The 26,701-nt window shown below is 35.5% G+C and overlaps 1 protein-coding gene across 5 annotated transcripts in view; it reads left to right on the forward strand.

The window, feature by feature from the left end:
• The window catches only part of VPS13C (vacuolar protein sorting 13 homolog C), a 169,871-nt gene that overhangs the window by 96,540 nt on the left and 46,630 nt on the right, over positions 1 to 26,701 (forward strand). For all 5 annotated transcript variants that reach the window (XM_070469192.1, XM_070469193.1, XM_070469190.1 and 2 more), the window contains 15 exons: positions 1,456 to 1,559; positions 1,968 to 2,135; positions 3,512 to 3,816; positions 4,960 to 5,107; positions 7,582 to 7,732; positions 11,352 to 11,461; positions 15,550 to 15,719; positions 17,052 to 17,299; positions 18,325 to 18,554; positions 20,098 to 20,190; positions 22,482 to 22,847; positions 23,241 to 23,327; positions 25,057 to 25,212; positions 25,384 to 25,648; positions 26,266 to 26,426. In XM_070469192.1, coding sequence (XP_070325293.1) covers positions 1,456 to 1,559; positions 1,968 to 2,135; positions 3,512 to 3,816; positions 4,960 to 5,107; positions 7,582 to 7,732; positions 11,352 to 11,461; positions 15,550 to 15,719; positions 17,052 to 17,299; positions 18,325 to 18,554; positions 20,098 to 20,190; positions 22,482 to 22,847; positions 23,241 to 23,327; positions 25,057 to 25,212; positions 25,384 to 25,648; positions 26,266 to 26,426 — 2,762 coding nt within the window. The remainder of the gene's footprint in view (positions 1 to 1,455; positions 1,560 to 1,967; positions 2,136 to 3,511; positions 3,817 to 4,959; positions 5,108 to 7,581; positions 7,733 to 11,351; positions 11,462 to 15,549; positions 15,720 to 17,051; positions 17,300 to 18,324; positions 18,555 to 20,097; positions 20,191 to 22,481; positions 22,848 to 23,240; positions 23,328 to 25,056; positions 25,213 to 25,383; positions 25,649 to 26,265; positions 26,427 to 26,701) is intronic.

Below are 26,701 nucleotides of genomic sequence, written 5' to 3' on the forward strand. Positions count from 1 at the left end.
ATATACAAGCAACTCCTCCAGCTCAACTCCAGAAAAATAAATGACCCAATCAAAAAATGGGCCAAAGAACTAAACAGGCATTTCTCCAAGGAAGACATACAGATGGCAAAAAAACACATGAAAAGATGCTCAACATCACTCATTATCAGAGAAATGCAAATCAAAACCACAATGAGGTACCATTACACGCCAGTCAGGATGGCTGCTATCCAAAAGTCTACAAGCAATAAATGCTGGAGAGGGTGTGGAGAAAAGGGAACCCTCTTACACTGTTGGTGGGAATGCAAATTAGTACAGCCACTATGGAAAACAGTGTGGAGATTTCTTAAAAAGCTGGGAATAGAACTGCCGTATGACCCAGCAATCCCACTTCTGGGCATACACACCAAGGAAACGAGATCTGAAAGAGACACGTGCACCCCAATGTTCATTGCAACACTGTTTATAATAGCCAGGACATGGAAGCAACCTAGATGCCCATCAGCAGACGAATGGATAAGGAAGCTGTGGTACATATACACCATGGAATATTACTCAGCCATTAAAAAGAATTCATTTGAATCAGTTCTAATGAGATGGATGAAACTGAGCCCATTATACAGAGCGAAGTAAGCCAGAAAGATAAAGACCATTACAGTATACTAACACATATATATGGAATTTAGAAAGATGGTAACGATAACCCTATATGCAAAACAGAAAAAGAGACTCAGCTGTATAGAACAGACTTGTGGACTCTGGGAGAAGGCGAGGGTGGGATGTTTCAAGAGAACAGCATCGAAACACATATATTATCTAGGGTGAAACAGATCACCAGCCCAGGTTGGGTGCATGAGACAAGTGCTCGGGCCTGGTGCACTGGGAAGACCCAGAGGGATTGGGTGGAGAGGGACGTGGGAGGGGGGACCGGGATGGGGAATACATGTAAATCCATGGCTAATTCATTTCAATGTATGACAAAAACCACTGCAATGTTGTAAAGTAATTAGCCTCTAACTAATAAAAATAAATGGACAAAAAATAAAATAAATTAAAAAAAAGAAAAAATTAAAAATAGAAAAAAAAATTTTCTTTGAAATTCGATTACTTTTGTTTTAAAATTTTCACAAGTTTTATGGGTGAAATGCTTCTAGCACTTAAAGATATTATAATATTTGTTAGGTATCTCATACAAAATAGTTGTTAACTTTGGAACTTCCCTGGTGGTCCAGTGGTTAAGATTCTGTGCTTCCAGTGCAGGGGGAACTGGTTTGATCCCTGGCTGGAGAACTGAGATCTGACATGCCACATGGCACAGCCAAAAATTTTTTTAAAAACTATTAAAAACTAAGTTGTTACTTTACATATGTCTAATAGTAATTTTATCTGTTCTGTATCTTGGTAGTATATTATTGAATTTAAATAATTCTGAATTAGTTCCTTTGGATTAGATTAAAAGTGTTGTGTTTCCCACAGGAATGGATGCCTCTGTCTCTGTGAGGCCAAAGCAGACTGACATGTTTGCCAGACTTAAGGATATCATAGTTACAAATGTTGATTTAACATCCATTCACAAAAAGGTAATTAAAAAATATGTTTCAATATTGAAATTCATTTTTGTTTTTTTGTGTCTGGAGATGTCTTTAATCATTTGTTCAGTGCCTATGTAGTATCTGTCATGTGTCAGGCAGTTTGTTGGGAATTGGCCCTGAATATGGTCATTGTCTGCTTTCACATTGTATATAGACAAGATGATGTGTTAAAGTTATTTTTGACCAATTAAGTGATTGATATCTCCATTGATAAAACTTTTTTTTAATAGATTTAGGAAAATGTTATTGTCAAGTTAAATGCTTTTAACTAGTATTTTGTTGAAGCTTAGATATAAATGATGCTTCTTTATATGTCAAGGACTCCGTAATAAGAAACCTTGTAATACAGTGATACAACTCTTTCGATGTAATAACGAATTAATTTAATACTTTTAGGCTGTCTCTATTTTGGGAGATGAAGTCTTTAGGTTTGAAATGACTCTTTATCCAGATGCCACAGAAGGAAAGGCCTATGCTGATATGTCTAAAGTAGATGGCAAACTTAGTCTCAAAGTGGGTTGTATTCAGATTGTATATGTTCATAAATTCTTCATGTCTCTTTTGGTAAGTTTATTTTAAAAATATATTTATTTCCCCCTGAAGCCTAAATATCTTTGCCTGTGTATCTGAATCTAGATAGTCAAAGTCTTTACTAAATAAGGTTGTGTGATAAACTCCCAAATGCTGAACAGATTATTACAGTTAAGGAAATCCTTTACATGATGGATAACTGAATGAGTTTTTGTTATCATTGGTTTGAACCAACTATGAAGGATCATTCTTTAACATAGTTACATAGTTTGAAAATACTTTCTGATGTTTCAGTTACAGCTTTTCAGTGTTAGTTGTTTTGAGAGAGACCCTTAAAAGATGTTTAGCTATAAGAATCATTTAAGGAGATGATCAGGCATTGGAAGGGCTAATACTGGAACTTACAGCTTTGATTATAATTACCATCAACAAGGCCATAAAATTCTTTAAATTATTTATTTCCATGTAAGTTTCGTGGAGTGAAGAGTTTAATTTGCTTATGCCTTTCTTTTAGTAGGACTGTTAATCAAAGCTTTCAAATCACACATTTCTATGTAAACCATCATGTTTTATTTTTCAGAAAAGTAATTTATTTGGAGGCGGGGTTAGTTAAATAAACAATTAAATAAGCCATCTGTGTTATTAATGGATGTGCATCAAGAATATTGCTTCTAGATCTTTTCTCTGTTGGGAAAAGTCTTTGTTTTTAATTGAAATTGAGATGAATGGTATCTTACTCTAAATAAATAATTTGACTCTTATTAGTGGTAACAAGATTATAAACACTTAAGCACCTTTGCTCATGTTGAAGTACACTTAAGAAAAAAATCTTCTGAAATAAGCAGGCAAAACCTTAGTTTCTAAAACTAGACTTTATTCATATGACCTAGAGGTACAGATTCAAAGCTACTTTGGGAGCTGTAAAGCTTTTTCCTCCCATCTTTTTATGTAAATTTAGGTTAAAATGGCCAACATTCATGAGTAAAAGGGAGGTTTTAAATGAGTGAAAGGGAGGTTTCATGTCGATGTATGGCAAAAACCACCCCAATATTGTAAAGTAATTAGCCTCCAATTTAAATAAATAAATTTTAAAAATATGAAATAAACAAAAACATGTAAAGCATTTAGCAAGTCCTCAATAAACATTGTTATTTTCACACACACACAAAAGAATTGCTACCAAAACTTGTCAATAAACAAATAATTCTGAAATACATAAAGTGAAGGGACTCTTGTTCATGTTAATTACCTCAGAGTGTATCTTTCTAAACTTTATTTCATGTACACGGTCATAAATAACATCTCTTTTACATCACTTCTTTTATTTAGCTTTTCTTTTTTAAAGTTTTTCCTTTAAAAAATAAATCCCTGTTTTGGGGGTAACTCTAAATACCAGTATTTTCCCACAGAACTTCCTCAACAATTTTCAAACTGCCAAAGAAGCTTTGAGCTCAGCTACGGCCCAGGCTGCAGAAAGAGCTGCTTCCAGCATGAAAGACTTGGCCGAAAAGAGTTTCCGCCTTTTGATGGATATCAACTTAAAAGCACCAGTTATTATCATTCCTCAGTCTTCAGTATCACCTAATGCTATTATAGCAGATCTGGGTTTAATCACAGTTGAAAACCGATTTAATGTAGTTTCTAGGGGACATCATTCTCTACCCCCTGTCATTGATAAAATGGACATCCAACTCACTCAGCTAAAGCTGTCCAGGTATAAATATATAATCCATTTGCATATTGTTATTTAGTCGCTAAGTTTTGTCTGACTCTTTTTCCATCTCATGGCTATAGCCCACCAGGCTCCTGTCTCCATGGGATTTCCCAGGCAAGAATACTGGAGTGGGTTGCCATTTCTTTCTCCAGGGAATCTTCCCTACCCAGGAGATACCTGCATCTCCTGCATTTTAGGTGGATTCTTTACCACTGAGCCACCAGGGAAGCCGCAACTGCATTATTACTTACTAGAAATAGAATTTTCATAAAATCATTGTCAGGGTAAAACACTCTAGTGGTTCATGGTTCATATTCCTTATTTCTTCTAATCATGAAACTTTGACCATTGGTTTTTGGTTAGCAGTTGATAGTGATGGACCTCATAAAATCTATACTTTGTCTTACTAAATTTATGATATGTTTTTCTACTCTATAAAAATTTCCTATTATAAGATTATATATATTTATATATTTATTTATTTGCTTTGCACATAGCTGTACATAGACAAAGGCTTCTTAAAAATATAATAAAATTTAAGATTTATTTCTCATTTCCAAAGCATGTTACATATAGGAATTCTCAGTAAGATATCTACTGGATTATCAAATCAAAATGGGAAGGTATTGGCTCTGTTGGATGACAAGAGTGAATTATTTGGTGGTTCAAATATTTGTTGGCTGGCAGGCTAGAAATGACTATTACAATATGCTTGTTTAACTTCTAGGTTTGGTGAGCTTTTCCCTTTGAGTTTGGAGATGTACTAATAGCATAAACCTAGGGGCTTAGTACAGCATCATTTTTTTTGTCCTTCAGAGAAGTGTTAGGAGGATGTAACATTTGTTTGTACGACATTGGTTAGTAGCTATTATTAGTCTTTGGGAAAGATAGTGAATAGAACAGTAGTCATACTCATGCAGTTTGTTTCTTTGAAATCAGCATTTCATGGGCTTTGTGTTACGTAGCTCTGCTTTATAAACTTATTCTGATTGATTTGTGAAAAGAAGCATGTTCTAAAATAATTCTGATAGCAGCCTTTAGTGTTTGGAAAAATGCTGTGTGGAAACTGGTATACATGATGATAGTCTTCATTTTAAAATGTAGATTTTAGAAATATAAAATAAATTCTTAATTATCTTTCAGGACAATTATGCAGGCTGACTTACCACAGCATGACATTGAAATTTTAAAACCAGTCAACATGCTTTTATACATACAACGGAATTTAGCAGCATCATGGTATGTGGAAATTCCAGGAATGGAGGTAAAAGGAAGACTAAAACCTATGCAAGTAAGTATATGTATAAAATAATTGCTCACTAGCTAGACTTTTATCATTGATCACAGCGTAGTTCTAATGTACATCAGAAAGTGATAAAATGTTTAAAAGTGAATGCTTTGTTAACTGAAAATGAAGGTGTTGTAGTTTTTCACACTTTTCTTTATTTCTTATTAGTTGGATATTTGGTGACGCCAGCAAGAACTCTGAGGTTCAAAGCTAGGGAGTCTACTGAGATTATTGTTAGTAATTTTAGAAGAGTCTGTTCAAGTTTTAAGACAAATGATAAAAGAAAAGTGATATTTAAGTTTTATTTAAAAATTTTTTTTTGACTGTGCTACATGGCATGCGGGATCCTAGTTCCCCAGCCAAGGACTGAATCTGTGCCCCCTGCATTGGAAGTATAGAATCTTAAGTATAGAACCTCCAGGCAAGTCCCTGTAAAGTGATATTTAGATAGCACATCGAAAGCACCTTAAATAGTATTTTTAATGTATAGAAACACTTTTAATTAGAAAAGCAGACATTTTCAGTAGGTGAATATATTTAGTTGATATGCATATAAACAGCAGTATTTTTTAATATTGTAGTTAGCAGGTCGTAGGTAGGCTCACAGGAAGAGATGATACTGGTCAAAGAAGGTCACCAAAGTGTAGGAACCTTAGGATTCTTGTGTGCCTGTGTTTGAAATTGCTGAAGCCAAGCAGTAAGGGATAGGGAAGGAGGGAGTGACTAAACAGAATGTGTGAAAGAGGAGTGAAAATTCAGTAGTGTAGTGAGTTTTGATATCTGTGACTATTTCAGAGTTAGTTCTAAGATAAAACAAGAAGGGTCAAAGGAGCCGAGTTCTACTAGTGAAGATGTTAAAATTGAGGCTTGTTGTAGGAATGAGAGATCCTTATCCGTAGTATGAGTAAATATATAAAGAAGAGCATGTGTTTATTGAGAGTATTGACTTTGCTATTCTAGGATATAGTACTTTTCTCTTAAATTCTCCCTTGCTCATATTAGATCCAAGAACTAATATTGGATCCTTTTCAAATACTAGGAGGTGGTGAAGTTAGCTGTTTTTCAGGAGACTATGATATCTCAGTTGGTAGCACAAGTGGGAATGAATATAAAAAGAAGTTTTGGGGAGTTAAAGTGATGTCTCTTTTCTAAGGACTGGGACTTGGAGCAAATAAGAAATCCCTGGTCATCATCTCATGCTAAAATATTGCCACACTTTCATTTAGGCTGGGAATCAGGTGTTGCCCTTGGTGATAGGGCACAACTTGAGGGGCGCAGGGTACTGCAGTGTTCAGAAGAAAAGATGGTGTGAATGCACCTGTTCGGTTTTGGGTTTAGGTCCTTCAGAAAGGCCTTTGAACCTCTATATGTGTAGGTTATTACTGTTATTTAGTTGCTAAGTCGTGTCTGACTCTTGCAACCCCATGGACTCTAGCTCCCCTGGCTCCTCTGTCCAGGGGATTTCCTGGGCAAGAATACTGGAATGGGTTGCTGTTTCCTTCTCCTGGGATCTTCCTGACCCAGGGATCGAACCTGAATTGCCTGCATTGGCAGGCAAATTCTTTACCTCTGAGCCACTAGGGAAGCCACAATATGTGCAGGGGAAATGCACAAAAGATGGAAGGATGGAAAGGTTTAATGGGTTTTAGCAGCCAGTAGCATCTTAGTTTATTCTAGCAGCTTCATGTTGTTCTGCAGCCACCAATGAGGAAGATGACATTATTCCTATTTTAAAGATTAAGAAATGAGTTAACGAGGCTAAGAAACTTAGCCAACAGCACACCTTGAGAGTGGTATAGTTGACACATATCTACTTGACTCAAAATCTCTTGCCTTTTTTTTTTTCTTTTTTGCCGCATATCCCCTTTTTATAAAGGTTGAAGATTAGCAAGATGCTCATCTTGTCTTGTGTCTTGGCTTTTAACAATTCTATGTAGATGCATTTGTTACTGTTCTAGGAGGCATTATCTTGATAGGTTAAATGATTTAAGTATATGCAGACATGCATGTACGGAGAATAAGACTACTTTGCAGGAGCGCGTCTTTTTCCTTCTTGATGGAGACTGGAAACTGAACAGCATTCTATTCAGTTTGAGTTTGGGGGAGACTAAACAATGTAGAGGAGGATGCTGGTACTGGACGAGAAGAGAGAGAAGCAGAATGGAGATGAGGAGCTGGGGAGAGGGGAGAGGAACACAGGTCCAGAACAGAATGAGTTACAGTAACAGTTAAGGCAGGAGGAGGGGAGTACTGGATGCAGGGACTTGCATATGAGTGGAGGCAAAAGCATGTTTACACACAGGAGTAATGTCTAATACTGTACAAGATAAAATACTTTCATCCTGCTATTTATGGTCCCAACTCACTCGTTGTTTTTAGTTAGATGAACAGTTAATTTGACAGACTGTAAGTTAAGACATAGATATTTTGCATCATTTATTACTTCATATTAACAGTAACCTATTGTTGGTTTCTAGGTTGCTCTCAGTAGAGACGACTTAACAGTTTTAATGAAAATTTTGCTAGAGAATCTTGGAGAAGCTTCTTCACAGCCAAGCCCTATGCAGTCTACCCAGGAGGCTGTGAGAGTCAGACAAGACGTTTCTAGCAGACCTGACCACTTCATAGGTATAAATTGATGGAGATTTTTGCTTTGATTGTTGAGAAGAATTAGATGTTAATGCCACATTTATATTTAGCCACATTATATTTTTTAATTGTCCAGTGTAATGTGGTGTGAACTGACCAAATGCTGTATTATTTACTGTGGAAGGTCAGAAGGGGCTGAGACTGCCTTGAAGCTCCCAGGGGAAGGAAGTGGGCTCATTGCTCTAAAGGGAGGGCCCACCTCTTATTACTTGCATGATGCATGCTTGCCCTTTATTTGTGAAAGTTGAATTTGCCCAATGCAAGAGACATTGAGGTAGTATCACTATGAACAAAGCTAGTGGAGGTGATGGACTTCCAGTTGAGCTATTTCAAATCCTAAAAGATGATGCTGTGAAAGTGCTGCACTCAATATGTGAGCAAATTTGGAAAACTCAGCAGTGGCCACGGGACTGGAACAGGTCAGTTTTCATTCCAGTCCTAAAAAAGGCAATGCCAAAAGAATGCGCAAATGACCACACAATTGCACTCATATCACACGCTAGTAAAGTAATGCTCAAAATTCTCCAAGCCAGACTTCAATAATACATGAACTGTGAACTCCCAGATGTTCAAGCTGGTTTTAGAAAAGCCAGAGGAACCAGAGATCAAATTGCCAACATTAGCTGAATCATCAAAAAAGCAAGAGAGTTCCAGAAAAACATCTACTTCTGCTTTATTGACTATGCCAAAGCCTTTGACTGTGTGGATCACAGTAAACTGCGGGAAATTCTGAAAGAGATGGGAATACCAGACCACCTGACCTGCCTCTTGAGAAACCTGTTTGCAGGTCAGGAAGCAACAGTTAGCACTGCACATGGAACAACAGACTGGTTCCAAATAGGAAAAGAAGTATGTCAAGGCTGTATATTGTCACCCTGCTTATTTAACTTATATGCAGAATTCATCATGAGAAACGCTGGGCTGGAAGAAGCACAAGCTGAAATCAAGATTGCTGGGAGAAATATCAATAACCTCAGATATACAGATGGCACCACCCTTATGGCAGAAAGTGAAGAGGAACTAAAGAGCCTCTTGATGAAAGTGAAAGAGGAGAGTGAAAAAGTTGGCTTAAAGCACAACATTCAGAAAATTAAGATCATGGCATCTGGTCCCATCACTTCATAGCAAATTGATGGGGGAACAGTGGAAATAGTGGCTGACTTTTATTTTTTGGGCTCCAAAATCACTGCAGATGGTGATTGCAGCCATGAAATTAAAAAGCGCTTCCTCCTTGGAAGGGAAGTTATGACCAACCTAGACAGCATATTAAAAAACAGAGACATTACTTTGTCAACAAAGATCCGTCTAGTCAAGGCTATGGTTTTTCCGGTGTGGTCATGTATGGATGTGAGAGTTGGATTGTAAAGAAAGCTGAGTGCCGAAGAATTGATACTTCTGAACTGTGGTGTTGGAGAAGACTCTTGAGAATCCCTTGGACTGCAAGGCGATCCAACCAGTCTATCCTAAAGGAGATCAGTCCTGGGTATTCATTGGAAGGACTGATGCTGAAGCATCAGTATTTTGGCCACCTGATGCGAAGAGCTGACTCATTGGAAAAGACCCTGATGCTGGGAGGGATTGAGGGCAGGAGGAGAAGGGGACCACAGGATGAGATGGCTGATGACATCACCGACTCAATGGAGATGAGTTTGGGTAAACTCTGGGAGTTGGTGATGGACAGGGAGGTCTTGTGTGCTATGGTTCATGAGGTCGCAAAGAGTCAGATAAGACTCAGCAACTGCAGTGAACTGCACTGAACTGAGGTAGTACACTTTGAGAGAAAAAGCAAAGTAGGGACGCAGCACAATAAGATCCTAAAATAAATAAGAGAAAAAAGGAACTGGTATCATACTCAGATGACTGGTCCGTGAAATAGGAAGGTATTCTTGTTCAGTAACAGCTTTGCTTATCTGTCTTTACTGGGGAGTGATATAGTCAGATACATAATGGAATTTTCCAGATTATTAAAATTGTTATCTTTCAAAGGCACTGAACCTTTTAAATTCAGCCATTTTTAAAAGACAATTTTTCTAACATGTAAGGTTCCTTTTTGCTTTCTTGGCCAAGTTTATTGAATAATTTTATAATTTCACTCTTTTTCATCATTTAAAATTGTTATGTGAATATCATGTTTTATTTTAGACTGTGAATAAGTTAGTATTTTCATGGCTAAAGTGAGATGGAGTGTTCCTTGTCCATTTAATAAATGACCCCAGACTGCTGTGCTTTTATCATGCTTAAGTCATCGACTATTAGTTATGGCAGCAATTAAGCTGCCAGTAAATAATACTAAGCCAGCAGTGCTTCTCCTATAGTTAGGTCTGGTGTATTTTGAAGTCATAAAACAAATGCCTAGAGCAGTGTGCAAAATAAGGTTTTTGGTTCAGGATAGTTATGAGCACTATATGAGTTTCGTGAGGCCCCCCTGCATCTCTCCCCAGACTAAGTTCATGCTGCCGTGCAGACAAATGCTAGATAAGTAGGCTGTTGCCATAGTTAGACAGGAACTGTGTACTGTACAGATGAATAAACTGTAGCAGGCAAGCTTTATGTGGTTAACAATCTCACTGTGTTCAGCTGTGGTCAGTTTGTGTCCCTGGTTCAAGCTGTATAGTTAATGTGGTGCTTGGGAAAACAAAAAAAGTTCTGATGGAAAAACTACAGAGATAATGAAGATGGGAATGTAACTTATTTTCGGGAAAGGTAAAGGGAAAAACCCTAGAGTTTTCCAACTTGAAAAACTTGGAGAAGCCTTTATGTAGTTAAAGTTATGTTGTGTTTGCTCTTGCAATAACTTGTAAGAATAGGGTTTCCTATAAATGACCAAAGGAATAGAATCCATCTCTAAAAGAGACCGCAGAATCAGTTTGTAAGCGGGATTGAAAGCATTATGTATTCTTCTTTGTCTAAAAAGTTTCTGTCTAAAGATGAGGGATAAGACTGCATTACTTCTTGAAGTCTCTTTCACCTCAAAATTCCAGAGACTCCCTGTCCCACTCTCTGTCCCACATTATATTTGAGGTCTCTTCAACTGTGCTTTTAAGTTATATTCTTTTTTAAATTTTTTAAATTTTATTTAATTTTATTTTTTTTTAGTTATATTCTATTCTATCAAAGGTAATGGAATGGATGACATAGGTAATTAAAGATAGTGAGACGTGAACTACACTGGCAGAGGATCTTTTACTGACTAGCTGTCTGTTCTTGGACAAAGTATTTTACTCTTCTCTGGCTCCAATTTCATAATCTCTTGAGAGTGCCCTGTAACCAGTTAAGTGAAATGTTTTGAAAATTATAAACTACAATGAAGTAGTCTTGCATTTGTAGGACTTTTTAAAAAAAAGTTGTCTTAATAGTCTTTGCCGGGCCGTCTTTTTATTTTTAATGTAGGTAGTGTGTGTCTGTCATTTTGCCCTGTACTAAATATTTATGGATATACTGCCATTTTTGTTCATTGTTTTATCATGATTTAAATAATTCTTGAAAGTATAATATAAATATAGAACAATAAATTATTATCCTAGCTTTCAAAATATGTATAAATTCATATACATACTTAAAATCTTACTAATTTTCATATTTATGTTTGAACCATCAGAACAAGATGTGACAGACTCAAAGCTTGCTTTGGACCAGAGTGTCACTCTCCAGTTTGACTTTCACTTTGAATCTCTTTCTGTTATACTTTATAACAATGATACCAGCCAGGTATGTAGTTAATGTCTATATCTAGGAGAAGGTCCTTAGCTCTTGATATTCAATTTTAGAATGTTGTCATTTTTTTTTGATGTGATTTTTCTTCTCAAGATTGATGCCTGTTAAATTCTATTTGGTCTGTGGAGTATGCACTGGTCTTGCTCTCTGTTTGTACTTTGTTAATGTTTTTAATCTTTCTAGGCTAAGGAAAGCTTTTTACTTTTTTCCAAGCATTATCAGCACTAAAATATTTAGACCTAGCTTTAGGAGAAATATTTTATATGTGGATAATTAGCTATATGTACAGTTTTATTACATAGTTATATATACATGCATATTTAATTATTTAAGGAAAATAATTTAGTGGCTTTGGAACCTTAGAGGGTTATTTTAAAATTTATGATTATCCATGATATATAAGCATTAATTATGTTTCTCTTTTTTTTTTCATTTATTTTTATTAGTTGGAGGCTAATTACTTTACAGTATTGTAGAGGTTTTTGCCATACATTGACATGAATCAGCCATGGATTTACATGTGTTCCCCATCCTGATCCCCCCTCCCTAATTATGTTTCTCTTGAATAAACTTTTTATATAGTAGATAATATGTTAAGGATACTGATTAGTGAATTGAGGAACCAAGGTCAAGTGCCATTATGATTTGAACCACATAATGGGTCATTGATACTTTTTTAGAAAGCTTTTTTATATAGTGTCTTCTAATAAGTGTTTTTTATTATATCAGTTAATTAATATCATCATAATACTCATGCATATAATATAATTATACCCATAATAAGCACTTACTGTAAGTATTATATCTATTGTTTATGTCCATGTATATATTTTGTTATGTTTCATATTGTTTTCTAAGATATACAGTATTCATATATTATTATTATTGGACCTTGGGCAAGTATCTTTCATTTGTGCAATAGACAGCATTAATTTTTTTTTTCAAATTTATTGAAGTATAGTTGATTCAGTGTTGCATTAATTTCTGCTATATAGCAAAGTGATTCAGTTATATATATTCATTTTTTAGATTCTTTTCCATTATGGTATATCATAAGATATTGAATATAGTTCCCTGTGATATACAGTAGGACCTTGTTTATCCATCCTATGTATAATAGTTTGCATCTACTCATCCCAAACTTCCAATCCTTGGCAGCCACAAGTCTGTTCTCTACATCTGTGAGTCTGTTTTTGTTTTGTAGATATGTTCATTTCTGTCAACATTTTAAGATTCCACATATAAGTGGTATTATATGGTATTTGTCTTTCTGACTTACTTCACTTAGTATGATAATCTCTAGTTCCATCCATGTTGCTGCAAATGACGTTATTTCATCCTTTTTATGGCTGAATCACATTCCATTGTATATATGTACCATATCTTCTTTATCCATTCAATGGTTGTTTCCTTATCTTGGCTATTGTGAATAGTGCTGTATGAAATAGGGTTGCTTATCTTTTCAAATGTATTTCTGTCTGGATATATGCCTAGGCATGTGATTGCTAGATCATATGGCAACTCTATTTTTAAATTTCTAAGGAACTTCCATGCTATTTTCCATAGTGGGTGTACCAGTTTATATTCCCACCAACAGTGCAGAAGGGTTTCCTTTTCTCCATACCCTCTCCAGCAGTTTGTTATTTGTAGACATTTTAATGATGGCCATTCTGACTGGTGTGAGGTGACTGCCTTAATTTCTAATGTTTAATGTTAATGTTAATAAAAGATCAGAAAATGACATAATCCAAAATGAACAGTTAAATATATTCTTCATTTCAATTAAGGTACTATTAATCTACTGGCTGCCCAGCCTTAGACTCTTGTTTTCTTTTACTTGCTTCTTTGTTGATGTTCTTTATTCATTTGGACACTGAGTACTGTCAGTTTTTTCTTTGAGTGAACTTCTGTTCTTTCCTGGAAGTTCTCACTGCTGCATCATTTGAGGCTTCTTAGCTCACACAGTCGGAGAAGGCAATGGCACCCCACTCCAGTGCTCTTGCCTGGACAATCCCATGGACGGAGGAGCCTGGTGGGCTGCGGTCCACGGGGTCGCTAAGAGTCAGACACGACTGAGCGACTTCCCTTTCATTTTTCACTCTCATGCATTGGAGAAGGAAATGGCAACCCACTCCAGTGTTCTTGCCTGGAGAATCCCAGGGACAGCAGAGCCTGGTGGGCTGCCGTCTGTGGGGTCGCACAGAGTTGGACACGACTGAAGCGACTTAGCAGCAGCAGCAGCAGCAGCTCACACAGTATTGCAGTGGCTTCCTTGTTTGTTGCTGTTTGTCCTTTTTCAGCTTAGACATTGGCACGAGTTCAGGTTCCTCATTGTCATGGAGCCATTTACAGATTCCCATTGTACTTAGAAAACATTCAGTTTTACATTATGTGAATTTACTTATTAAAAAAGAACATGCAGTGCCTCCAAATTGTCTACATCAGTAACCATACCAGAAACTCTATTGTGATTAGTAGATGTGTCATTGGTCATTTCTATTAATAGTTACAAATCACAAGTTTGTGAATTATCTGTATTTTTATAAATTAAAGGCATTGCAAGTTTCCAATAATAATTTCATTCTGACCCATTTACATGCCTTGTACTGTTTTGAGTAAGAGAAGATAGACATTTAGAACCATGGTGCCAAGAATTGCCCACCAGCAGCACCCTTATATCAATACACTGGTCTGTAGTGAGCAATTACTGCTAAACTGAAAATCCTACTTCCCCAAAGATTTTCTCTCTGTGTGTTTTGTTGTTGTTGTTGTTGTTTTTTTGCTTGGTTGGTTGGGTTTTGTTCTTTTAGTGTCTCAGCACACCTACAGAAATTTGAGCTATGTGTTATCAGTTCAGTTCAGTCACGTCAGACTCTTTTCGACCCCATAAACCGCAGCATGCCAGGCCTCCCTGTCCATCACCAACTCCCAGAGTCCACCCAAACCCATGTCCATTGAGTCGGTGATGCCATCCAACCATCTCATCCTCTGTCATCTCCTTCTCCTCCTGCCATTCAATATTTCCCACTATCAAGGTCTTTTCCAATGAGTCAGCTGTTTGCATCAGGTGGCCAAAATATTGGAGTTTGAGCTTCAGCATCAGTCCTTCCGATGAACACCCAGGACTGATCTCCTTTAGGATGGACTGGTTGGATCTCCTTGCAGTCCAAGGGACTCTCAAGAGTCTTCTATGTGTTATTGTGGAATACATATTGAGTTCGTTTTTCCTTAAAGTTTAAATCTTGAGGGTTTGAGACCACGGGTAGTGCTCTACATTCCTTCCCAGACTTCTTTCCCTACTTTTCTTTTATTGAAATATTTAAGCCTAAGATGCCTGCATGTACCTTATGCCCCCAGAGCATCTTGAACGGTTTACTCATGTTCTTTGTCTGATAGAATGCCTTCTACCCCTCTTCGCCTGATTCCAATCAATCTCTGAAGTTCAGTTAGTTCTCATGTTCTCCATGAATTTTTCCCAGCCATCTGGGAAAAATCCCAGCCATTTCCAGTTATCTCTTTGACCCTATGAGCTTTTGCTGTTTTTATTCTTTACCTAATCTCTTAATATTCTTTGTGGAATATGGGGAGATGTAAGTATGAATAAATAAGTGACAATATATAATTTTTTAATTGCTTACAAATTATAGCATCTCCTTGTGATGTTCCTTGTAATAAATTTCCATTTTTTTTTTAAATTAGAGTATAATTTTATTAAGATCACGTACCATGCTTTATCCTTTCTCATAAAGCCTTTAGTTCCTATCACAGAGTGTTTTACAGAAGAGCTCATTAAATATTTATAAGTTAGATTGATTAATTGACAGTTTCCTGATTTTCTTTTTGCATTGAACTGTAAATCAGAAAATTTTATGTATTAACCCTTGTTGAATATCAGCACACACACTTAGGTATTTATTTGCATGTGCATATACAATCACAAACATGCATATTATTCTTTGTTCCAGTTTTAATACTCATACTTTAAAAATTTTCTCTTAATCTCTGAGTTAAGAAATATGTTTAAAAGTAATTACATGACACCTGAAGATAATTGATTCTTTTGCTTGAAAAATATACCACAGGAATCCAAACTTGCATTTCATAATGACAGTTTCCGGCTCGGTGAACTCAGGCTCCATCTTATGGCCTCTTCAGGGAAGATGTTTAAGGATGGCTCATTGAATGTCAGTATTAAACTTAAGACCTGCACTCTTGATGATCTCAGAGAAGGAATTGAGAGAGCAACATCAAGGTTTGTCATTTCTCAATTTGCTGCACATGTAAAAGGTTGACATTGTGCTTGGCATTGTTTAACAGACATTGATTGATTGGCTTCAGATGGTCAGAAGGGGTCTTTTGATCATCCTTTTAGGGATTCTGTTCCTTGAGATTATCAACGTAGGTCTTTGGTCATATTTCATTTTGAAGTGCATCAAGAAACTGTGCTAATTTCAGATTCAGCTGCTTTTATGTTTGAATTAAAGGGAAGTTTAATAATATTGTCTTAAAAGTGGGAACTGAGAAAATGTAAGAATTTTAATAGTGAATTCCACGTGGTGTGGTTCGTTAGTGGTATATTTTTGTAAATTGTTTTCAGTAGGCAGAATCTTTTTTCAAAAAAGCCTTCAATTTATGGATCTTTCTTTTGTATATATGTTTTAAAACAGTTCGGTAAAATTTCTTTAAAAGTTTTAGTAGATCAACTATACTTAAGTTGAAAGAAAAGACCCTACAGGATTAAAGAAAGTTTTAGCAAAAATGGAATCCCTAATTTTCACATTTATCAGCTCATTTTTGAAAGAGTAATCCATGTCACCTTACTACAAAGTGAGAAATATGCAACTTTAGTAGCTCTAATTATATTTTTATTCCTTCTACAAATAATGATATACGTAATATTTTTGTTCTTGATTATTTTTGGAGAATAACTTCTGCTGCTTGAGCCCTTTGTGAGCCCTTTGTCTTTCTAAGAGATGAATAAATGAGGGAAGAGTGCTTTCATGCATCCAGCTTTTCTAGTTTGCAAACTTTGTGTCTTGGCATAGCAGTCTAGGCAAGGGTGATAAAGACCATGCTTCTGTTTCATAGCCTGCTTTTTGCAGCATGCTTGAGGCTGTGTGGAAATTCATTGCAGACCCTTGATGAACACTGTGAGATTTGAATTACATGAACTAACTTGGTAGCCAGTTGTATAGGATAATCTTTGGAGATAAATTCCTTCAAGGAGGTTTTATTTTATAAAATAAAGAGGTTGTCTTTTAAATTTTATGGGGCTACAATAATGTATTTTGTTAATTGCCAAACTTTCTTTCAGTGGTCATTGATTTTTTTTTCTAGTATTGCATTATAATTATAAAATGCTCTTATGAGTACTTACTACCATGAACCTTGGCTGTGGAGACTAGGAGACCCTGTCTTGGTTGCTGATTAGCTAATTAGACTCCAGTTAACAATGATCTGTTTTCTATACAGGTTGGAAACTGAAAGGTGAAAGAGAAACTATTACAAGATAATTAGAAAATTTTTCATCTTTTTAAGTGTTTTAGCAGGAATAAAATAATGAATGTACATAAATTTTTTTCAGAATGATTGATAAGAAGAATGGTCAAGAGAACAACAGTTCTATGATTGACATAAGTTACCAACAAGGCAGAAATGAAAGTCATATTGATGCTATTCTTGACAAGCTGTATGTATGTGCCAGTGTGGAATTTCTGATGACTGTGGCAGATTTCTTTATCAAGGCTATACCTCAGAGTCCAGAAAATACGACTAAAGAATCACAGATTCCACTGAGACAGACTGCCTTAGCAAAAATCAAGATGGAGAAAGGTTAGCAGAATTTATTTGTCACAGATGATAACTTGTCTTATATTTTACCAGAATTGCAAACAGGGAAAAAGAGAAATGGAGAGTTTAAGAATGTAAAATTACTCTTTCAAATTTAAATATGTTCAGAAGAAAAACCTTAGTAAGCATCAATTTTTACGAGAGAGGTAGACTCCTAGAGAAGGAAATGGTAACCCACTCCAGTATTCTGCCTGGGAAATTGTATGGACAGAGAAGCCTGGTGGGCTACAGTCTGTGGTGTCAAAGAGAGTCAGACACAACTTAGCGACTAAACAACAGGAATAGAAATATGTATTGGATCAGGGGCCAAGAAGCCTCTGCTCTTATTCCAGCTCTGCCATTAACATTTCTTTTCTCTGTTAAATTGTAATTGTCTAAAAAAAAAAAAAATTGTAATTGTCTAAGGTCATGCATTTTTCTCTCTAATGTGCAGTTGAGCAGTATTGGAAAACTGCTGTTAATTGGCAAGGTCAGAATTTAATTTTTCCATTTACCTTTCTTAAACAGTAGTCATGTGAAATCTCTGTATTCATATATACATGTAATATATTTATACTGTACATTGTATGACACTGACTATATAGTTAGGGTAAAATCAAAGGAAACAAGTAAAATGTTCTGTGTGCTTTTAGCAGGTCTCCTGTCCTCTTCCTATGTTCCCCTCACCTGTTTTCCCTTCCCTGTTCTTGCAGCATAATACACACTCAGATGTATATATATGCATTGCATATACACATAAATTCGGACAAAAAGAACTTCAAAACAAGATTATTTCTGTTAGGTCAAAGTCTTATAACAGGGATCAAGATTGCATTATCCCACATAATCAGCATTAGTTAATAATTATTTATTGTTAGTCCTAACCAATAAGTTATTTATATTGTTACTTTCACTATATCCCTAACAGCAAGATATGAGAAGCAATATAGAAAGTTACAGATACATATACACAAGTGACAAGATTTACTTTACTAGAACTTTTATGGTTCCTATTTATGTTTCTTCAGATGACTCCCTAAGACCAAATATGACTTTAAATGCCAAGATCACGGATCCAGAAGTGGTTTTTGTTGCCAACCTTACAAAGGCTGACGCTCCTGCTCTAACAGCCTCATTCCAGTGTGACTTCTTTCTATCAACATCCGAACTTGAACAGATAATGACAGCTTCTGTGGGAGATCTTAAAGTGCTTGCTTGCCCTTTTCTCAGAGAAAAGAGAGGAAAAAATATTACCACAGTAAGAATGACTTTATATCCTAGGCTTGAATTGAAGGATGGCAGAAATGGTTGATTCATGGAATCCTAGAATATGAGAGCTCTGTATTTACTCCAGCTTGAGATTACACAGATAAAGATGTTGAATTCCAAAGATGTTAAATGATTTACCTGTGTTTGTAGTGACAAAACTATAGACTACCTCCAGACTAATTTTCATTATACCATCTTTTGCTGAACAGTATTTGAATTTTAGTACAAATCAATATTCCTTTTCAACTTTGCTTTTATTCGCCACTATATATCCAATGAATGACTGAATGGATGAATGAACCAAACATTCATTGGAGTCACATGCCCAAAAGAGATTGTTTTTCTTTATTACAAATTAACTTCAGTGGTGCTTTCACATTATTGTTGAAAAATGTGATTTTGATTAAATGAATTAACTACCACACCATTTGGTTTTTAATATTAAATTGATTATTTTATGTTAAAGAGCATCATTATATAATGTGACTTATTTGCAGTGTTATTTCAAATTTTAAAAAAAATTGATGGATAAAGTGACTTGTGTAAAGAAATACAGTGCTGAGCTTAATCTATACTTTATCATGAAACATTCTTAAGCGGGATTGTCTTGACATGTCACAGAAAGTTTATATTAATCATTTCTATTTAAAACTCATCCTAATTTTTTAAAAATGAAAGCTGTTTAGTACTAATTCCCTCATTCATTTCAGATGTATTTTATTTGTTTCTTTAATGATATTTAATAATATAGGCTTCATAATTTTAATAAATCATTGAATTTGAAGATTTGCAATCTATTCTAATAAGGACATGACAGGAAATTCAAGACTGTCCTGTTGTTAATTATTGGGAAGCTGTTCATTTACCTACCTTACCATATAGTTTTTTTTAAATAAAAATGTTAACAAAACTATTTGTTTAGAATAACAATTTCAAGTGATTTTGTTGTCATAAAAGTTATAATGAAATACCTCTTTCATTTTTTCATTTGCCTCTTTGCAAATGTAAGATCTTGTGTAGCTCACTTTTATAGATATCTTTGAAGTCTATTCTGTGCAGGGCATCATTTTAAAGATATTTTGGGCTTCCCTGGTGGCTCATATGGTAAAGAATCTGCCTGCAATTCAGGAGACCTGGGTTTGATTCCTAGTTTGGGAAGATGCCCTGGAGAAGGGAACAGCTGCCCACTCCAGTATTCTAGCCTGGAGAATGCCATAGACAGAGGAGTCTGGTGGTTACAGTCCATGGGGTTGCAAAGAGTCGGACACGACTGAACAACTTTCATTTAAAAGATATTTTAGACTTCTGCTAGTAAATGTGCATTACTACTTAAGAATTTGGCATAAAGGAATTCATCACAACTGCTGAAAGTCCTTTACTGTGATCATAGACTTGCCATAGTTTGGAGGAGCCCTCATGAGAGGTTTTCAGATAATTTAATTTGCCTTTTTGCTTGTAGTAATAGGCTATAGTTAAAGATCTCAAATTAAGTAAGACATGTCCTTAAGTAAATTTCATTTATCTGTTTGTAGGTCTTACAGCCCTGTTCTTTATTTATGAAAAAATGTACACAGACATCAGGAAAAGAAAATATAGATATTAAAGTTGAAGAATTTATAATTAAGGTTAGTGGCTATCATATTATTTGGGTGAAAATCAATTTTTATTTTCTTATCTTTTGATTTCTCTCATGTTTAGAGCACTTATGCTAGTCACATATTTAGTAATCAGTAAATACCCCAATCCATTTTTCTTTAATGCAAATGTTTGTTTCTGTTTTCTTTGAAAGACTGCAGTTGACTCTTGAGCAATGGGGGGATTAGGAGTGCTTAACTTTATAGTCACAAAGACCTTGATTTTTGGGAAGATTGAAGGTGGGAAGAGAAGGGGACGACAGAGGATGAGATGGTTGGATGGCATCACTGACTCAATGGACATGAGTTTGAGCAAACTCTGGGAGCTGGTGATGGACAGGGAGGCCTGGCGTGCTTCAGTCCACGGGGTCGCAAAGAGTCGGATACGACTGAGCGACTGAACTGAACTGAACTTATAGTCAGGCCTCGGTAGATTTTCCATGTCTGAGGTTCTAAATCTGCAGATGCAACCCAATGCAGATAGTGTAGTTCCCATAGTATTTACTATTGAAAATCGGCATATTTAAGTGGACCCTCATGGTTCAGATCCATGTTATTCAGTGTGAACTATACTTTTAAATGTATACAGATGGTCAGAATAATTTTTATCTAGTATATTTGCTTGTGTGTTGGAGATTGGGTTTAGATGGGCAGAAGAGAGACGAAGTGGAAAGAGAAGGGAAGGATGGAAAAATGAAGTTGCTGTTATTTTATTTGCAGTTTTATTTTTAGGCTTTTATTTGGGGTGCTATTTGGTTGAATTTAATATTTATGTCATTAAATGTTTTATATGTCTTATAAAATATTTTAATGACATGGATGCTAGAAATAAAGTATTAGAATTTTTTTATCTCTTACAGTTGTAGTATTGAAAAAGCAATCTGTTCTCCAACGCCTTTCACATTCTCTAAGTATGACCTCTTGGTCAATTACAAATGAACAGTACAGAACACTTTCTAAAATCTGTTTCTCTCTCTGTCCAAGGGACACAAAGTTGAGGTGGTTAATAGCAATTCTGATAGTAGCTTTATTATTTAGGTAAATAGCGAATAGTGAATAAACCAAGGTTCACATTGTCATTTGAATTACCATGTAAATAACAGTTTAGTTTTCTCTCAGTGTAGCTTTTCTTAGGTGGTATTTTGTTGAGACTTACACTGCTAAATGGGGAGAAAACTTGGATTTGTATGCACTTAGTCTGAGACACTGGGTAAGATGCTGAGGGGTTGTTTTTCCATGTCTTTGTATATCACTTTACATATATATATAAAGGTGCCGGTTTGAAAAATCTTCTAAGGTCTTGAAGGGGTGATCCCATTAGGTCTGGGGAGAATGGTATAGTGGAGTTGGGACTGAGAGCAATAGTTATAGGTTACATTAACAGGGCAAGGAAAAAAAGGATTTGGTTGACAGATAAGTTTGGGAAGCACTACATACTGGATCCTTCTTTTGGTGATGTAGTCGTATTTCTTTAGCATATTAAATAAGTAAGGATTGTAAGAAGTAAACATTGAAGCAATCCACTTATTGCTCAAGCTTTGGAAAGTCATGGGTAACTAATTGATGAGGCATCAGGTCACAAAGAGGTTTATGTCCTTAACTTAAAGAGAGTTTGAATCTTATCCTGAAAGCGAGGGGGAGTTGTTGAAGATTTTATTAAGCATAGGAATGACATGTTCAGATTTGGGTTTTAGAAAAATCATGTGGAGGGTGGGCTGAGATGGTGTTCACCAGACATGGAAGACATCATCATGGAAGACGTAAGAACTAAGGCACAGTGATTCGAATGAAGAGGTGAGCAAAGAAACTATCCAAAGATAGTAGGAGGTGGAATTCTCATGTCTTAGTGTGAAAGGGGTTCCATGGTGATTCTCAGGTTTCCTGTTTCTGTGAGACCAATGAAAACCATGTGCGTATATCTTGGTGAGGATCACACAATTTGGTTTAGTTAATGCAGCTGGTTGAAAAATTCATTTATGCTTCTGCATTTTTCTCTTCACATGACACTTTTTGCCTCTGAATTAATTGATTTAACTTTAGGTTTCAACAGTTGACATGTATGTTAGTTACTTAATTCTAGAATAACTTGAGCAGAAATCACTGGTTTGAGGTCAGTTGACTGAACGTGTGATTTTGTGTGTGTTCTCTTTTGTGTTTCCTTTGTTATAAAGTTGATATATTTAAATTTTTAATTAGTTACTTAAATTTTTGTATTATGTCTTCTTTCTTCTCATCTGGGAAAGAATTTACTCTGAATTGTTTTCTGCTTTCTTTTTTAAAAGATTTCACCCATAATTCTTAATACTGTGATGACAATAATGGCTGCTATGTCCCCAAAGACAAAAGAAGATGAATCCAAAGATACATCTAAGGAAACGGAAAATCTTTGGGACCTCAAATCTATTAGCGACTGCAACTCTTGGTTTCTTGGTGTTGACATGGGCACAGAATTAACAGAAAGTTTCAGCGACGTTGAAAATCAATCGATAGAGGAAAACTGTGCTGTTGTTGTCCAGTCAGTTCAGGTTACCTTAGAATGTGGCCTTGGGCATCGAACTGTACCTTTATTATTGGCAGAGTCTAAGTTTTCAGGAAATATTAAAAATTGGACTTCCCTAATGGCTGTTTCTGCTGACATGACATTAGAGGTATGACCACATGAATTATTACCTTCCTGCAGAGGCAACTTCTTGAAAGTACAACTGACGAATTAAGAAGTGAGCTTTTTTTGTGTGCGTGATCATAGCAAGTATACCTATGAATAGATAATACAGTCTAATATTTAGTTTGTTGATATATAATACTCTTTGTTTGGCCATCATTTTTAAGGGGTTCTTTTGCTAAATAATTTGTTTATGAAGCAAAGTAAGAGAGTAGAATAAAAAGCACCCTCTTTATGTATATTCTTTGTGTCTTTAGGTATGTATTTAAAATGGTTATTGACATATGGCACTATTTAGTATTTTTATATTGGTTATGGAAATATGTAGTTAAAGTTTGAAGACTCTCATTATAATTCTGTTAATTCTGTGCCTTTTCAGGTTCATTATTACAACGAGACCCATGCTGTTTGGGAGCCGCTGATTGAGAGAGTGGAGGAGAAAAGACCTTGGAATTTAAGCCTTGCTGTAAGGAGATCATAAAATGTCATTGTGTACATTCATTTATATATATTCTTTTACAAGGTTCAGAGATTCTTAAGATGTAGTCCAGGATCCTTGAGATCCTTTTAGAGGACACTGGGATCAAAATTCTTTTCATAATAACATCCAGTCATTGTATTTCATTTTCGTTCTCATTCTTTCATAAGCAAACAGTGGAATTTTCCAAAGAACATGTAATTCTGCAACAGATTGTATACAGAATTAGAATGAGAGACCACCTGTCTTCTATTTTTTTTTTTAACTTTTTATTTTGTATTGGGGTATAGCCAGTTAACAGTGTTGTGATAATTTCAGGTAGACAGCAAAGGGACTCAGCCATACACATACATGTATCCGTTCTCCCTCAAACTCCCCTCCCATCCAAGCTGCCACATAACATTGAGTAGAGTTCCATGTGCTATATAGTAGATCTTTGTTGATTGTCCATTTTGAATATCCACCTGTCTTCTCCTAAGGTTTCCACTAAAGAGATTTGTAAATGCTCTTCTCACTATGTATCATTTATTATGTATCATTTATTATTATTTATTTATTTATCATTTATTTATTTTTATTTATTATTATTATTTATTATGTATTAGTTATTATGTATCAGTTATTTTTCATTCAAATATTATTTGTTAACATGTAATTGTTAGTTTTAAATGAATGTTTAAAAATTTCTCAGTTATTAATTTTTTAGAATCAGTTGACATGAGTGTGAGCAAACTCCAGGAGACAGTGAAGGGCAGGGAAGACTGGTGTGCTGCAGTCCGTGGGGTCCCAAGGAGTCGGACACGACTGGGCGACTGAGGAGCAGCAACAGTTAAGGTTTCTCATAGAGTGCACGTTGCTGGATAATAACCCACATAAATGAGTCTCTTTAGGATCCTCAGTCATTTTAAGACACCGAAAGACTCAAGAGCTGCTCTTCTGGTTCATGAATTCCTTATGTTACCTCTTTACGGTACTTCTTGAAAACCCTTCAGAGTCCTAGATTCTGAAGCCCATCTTTCTAAATTAACAGGAACATACTTTTATACCCTTCACGAATGATCCCATCCCATCTCTCTGGGGCAGCCTGACTCAAGTGTGAGGCATTGAAATTGGTTCAGCAATTTCTTATGTTAAAGATGGGCAGTCACTTAACCTATGTCCCAATTTCCTCTCAGTAAAGTAGAAATAATATTTCTGACCTAGCCTCCTCTGGTGTAGGTGGGCTAACAAAGAAAGTTTTATAATATTTTTGAAATGCCTTTAGAATAAAAGCTATGATGGAATCTGATGACTGATTGGAAGCTTATTGTATTACTTATTTATAGGTATTACTGGTAAAAAGTAGAAAAAATTCCAGGTGTTACTTCCAGTGCAGATTGGTTTAGATTTCAGTGTCCTCTTAAGAGTGTTCATCAGCATAAAATGACCAGTTAGTCAGGTAACACTAGGTTAATAGCTTTCTTTAGAGGATAGAAAAGAGACTACTATCATAACTTACTTGGAGTGGCACATTGCTAAACATTTCCCTATGAGTTGATTACAGACTGAAAGAAAGAATGTTGATCTGTGCTAAGTCAAGGTTTAGCACTGAATATGTTTGAGAATTTGGAGAGGCCTTGATATTAAGTGACAAAGTTAGAAGAATTTAACTTTATCAAGAGTATTTTAATTTTATTATTCATTGGCTGATAAATTTCTTATGTTTTTACCCTCATAGGTAAAGAAGAACCCAGTCCAAGATAAAACTTTGATGCCAGGAGATGATTTTAGTGCACTTCCTGAGCCACAAACAGAAGTTGATATTTCTTCAGGAGATACAATGAATATAACAATATCCAAAAGCTGTCTTAATGTTTTCAACAATTTAGCAAAAGTATGTTTAGTTCTTGGTTGCAATATGTCAAATGGGATTTAAATTGAAATGTGTGTGTTATTTTTGTGTGTCATCAGCATTAGTTTCTAAAAAACACATAGTCATAATTTAGTTTTTGAAAAAAACTTGTAGTTTGCAAACATTTAATTGTGATGTTGTGTTCCTTTTCAGGGATTTTCAGAGGGCACTGCTTCTACTTTTGATTACTCTTTAAAAGACAGGGCTCCTTTCACGGTAACAAATTCTGTAGGTGTTCCCATTAAGGTGCAGCCCAATCATAATCTCAGAGTGATGGGCTGCCCTGAGAAAAGTGATGTGTGTGATGTTGATGCTGGTCAGATTCTGGAATTGGAATATGCCACTATGGAACCTTCACATCACGGGAAACTGTCTATACTCAGCCGTCAAGAGAGCTCCCTCTTCTCCTTGACCTTTGGTATGCTGTATTATTTTATTTTTAAGGGCATCTTTTGAAGTACTGATATCAGCTTATTTTTGGTAAAATATGGAAAAATATTTTGCTGCAGATTTCTAAAGGCTTGAAACAAATAGTTGACAATCTTGTGTTTTCTTTCTCTTAACTTGAGAAAATTAAACTTGATTAATTTAAAAATTACCTTAAAGAACTAAATTATCTCTATATGCTTAAATAGTGCAGTATGTTGTATGCTTCAGAAAGGATGGGAGTTCAGTGAGGAGTGAAAGTAACTGTATTCAGATGTCTCAGAAAGTTGACAGTAAATGTCATCATTTCAGAAAGCAAGACGATTTGTTTTGTTATATAGAATTGGAAAATAAGGAATGAACTGGGTCTTGTTTATTTTAATACATACAAACCTCCACCTCAGGAGAAATTGTTTTGGGTCAGAAAATGTTATAACAATAAATAGTTTCCTTTCTTTGTTAGCTCCTGTGTCTTAGACAAGAATTTTGTGATGTCATCATTTCTACTCATGAGGAAGAATACACTTGTTGTTGTTGTTTTGAGGTGCTTCTGTTGATTCTGTCTTATAAAAGTTTACGTAAATTAGTATTTGGAATGCTCTGCCTTAGCACCTCATGGATATACAGAAGTGACCAAAGTCCCAATTGCCAGACCTGGACGGCGGCTGTATAATGTATGGAATCCTAATACCAGTCATTTTGACTCACTCGTGGTACAGATTGATGCAACTGAAGGGAATAAAGTAATCACCCTTCGTTCTCCTCTCCAGGTAATGCATTAAGTGAATTGTGTTCCTTTTAGTATATTAAGAAATATTAAATCACTTGGCTGACCATGGGAATATAATAAAACTTCATTAGGTCATTACTGATTTTCAGAAATAAATAATAGTTTATATTGGCTGCTGTTTCCTGTCCAGCTTACTTAGTAACATTCTTCATTTTAAATATCTCATAAAATGCTCTTGTTAGTTTAAAGTTGATTACTGTTGTCTCCTGGGTTTAAAATTAATGAAACTTTTTGTCTATTTCTTGGAAGATTCAA

This window comes from Odocoileus virginianus, chromosome 6 (genome assembly GCF_023699985.2).
Source record: "Odocoileus virginianus isolate 20LAN1187 ecotype Illinois chromosome 6, Ovbor_1.2, whole genome shotgun sequence".
NCBI lineage: Eukaryota > Metazoa > Chordata > Mammalia > Artiodactyla > Cervidae > Odocoileus > Odocoileus virginianus.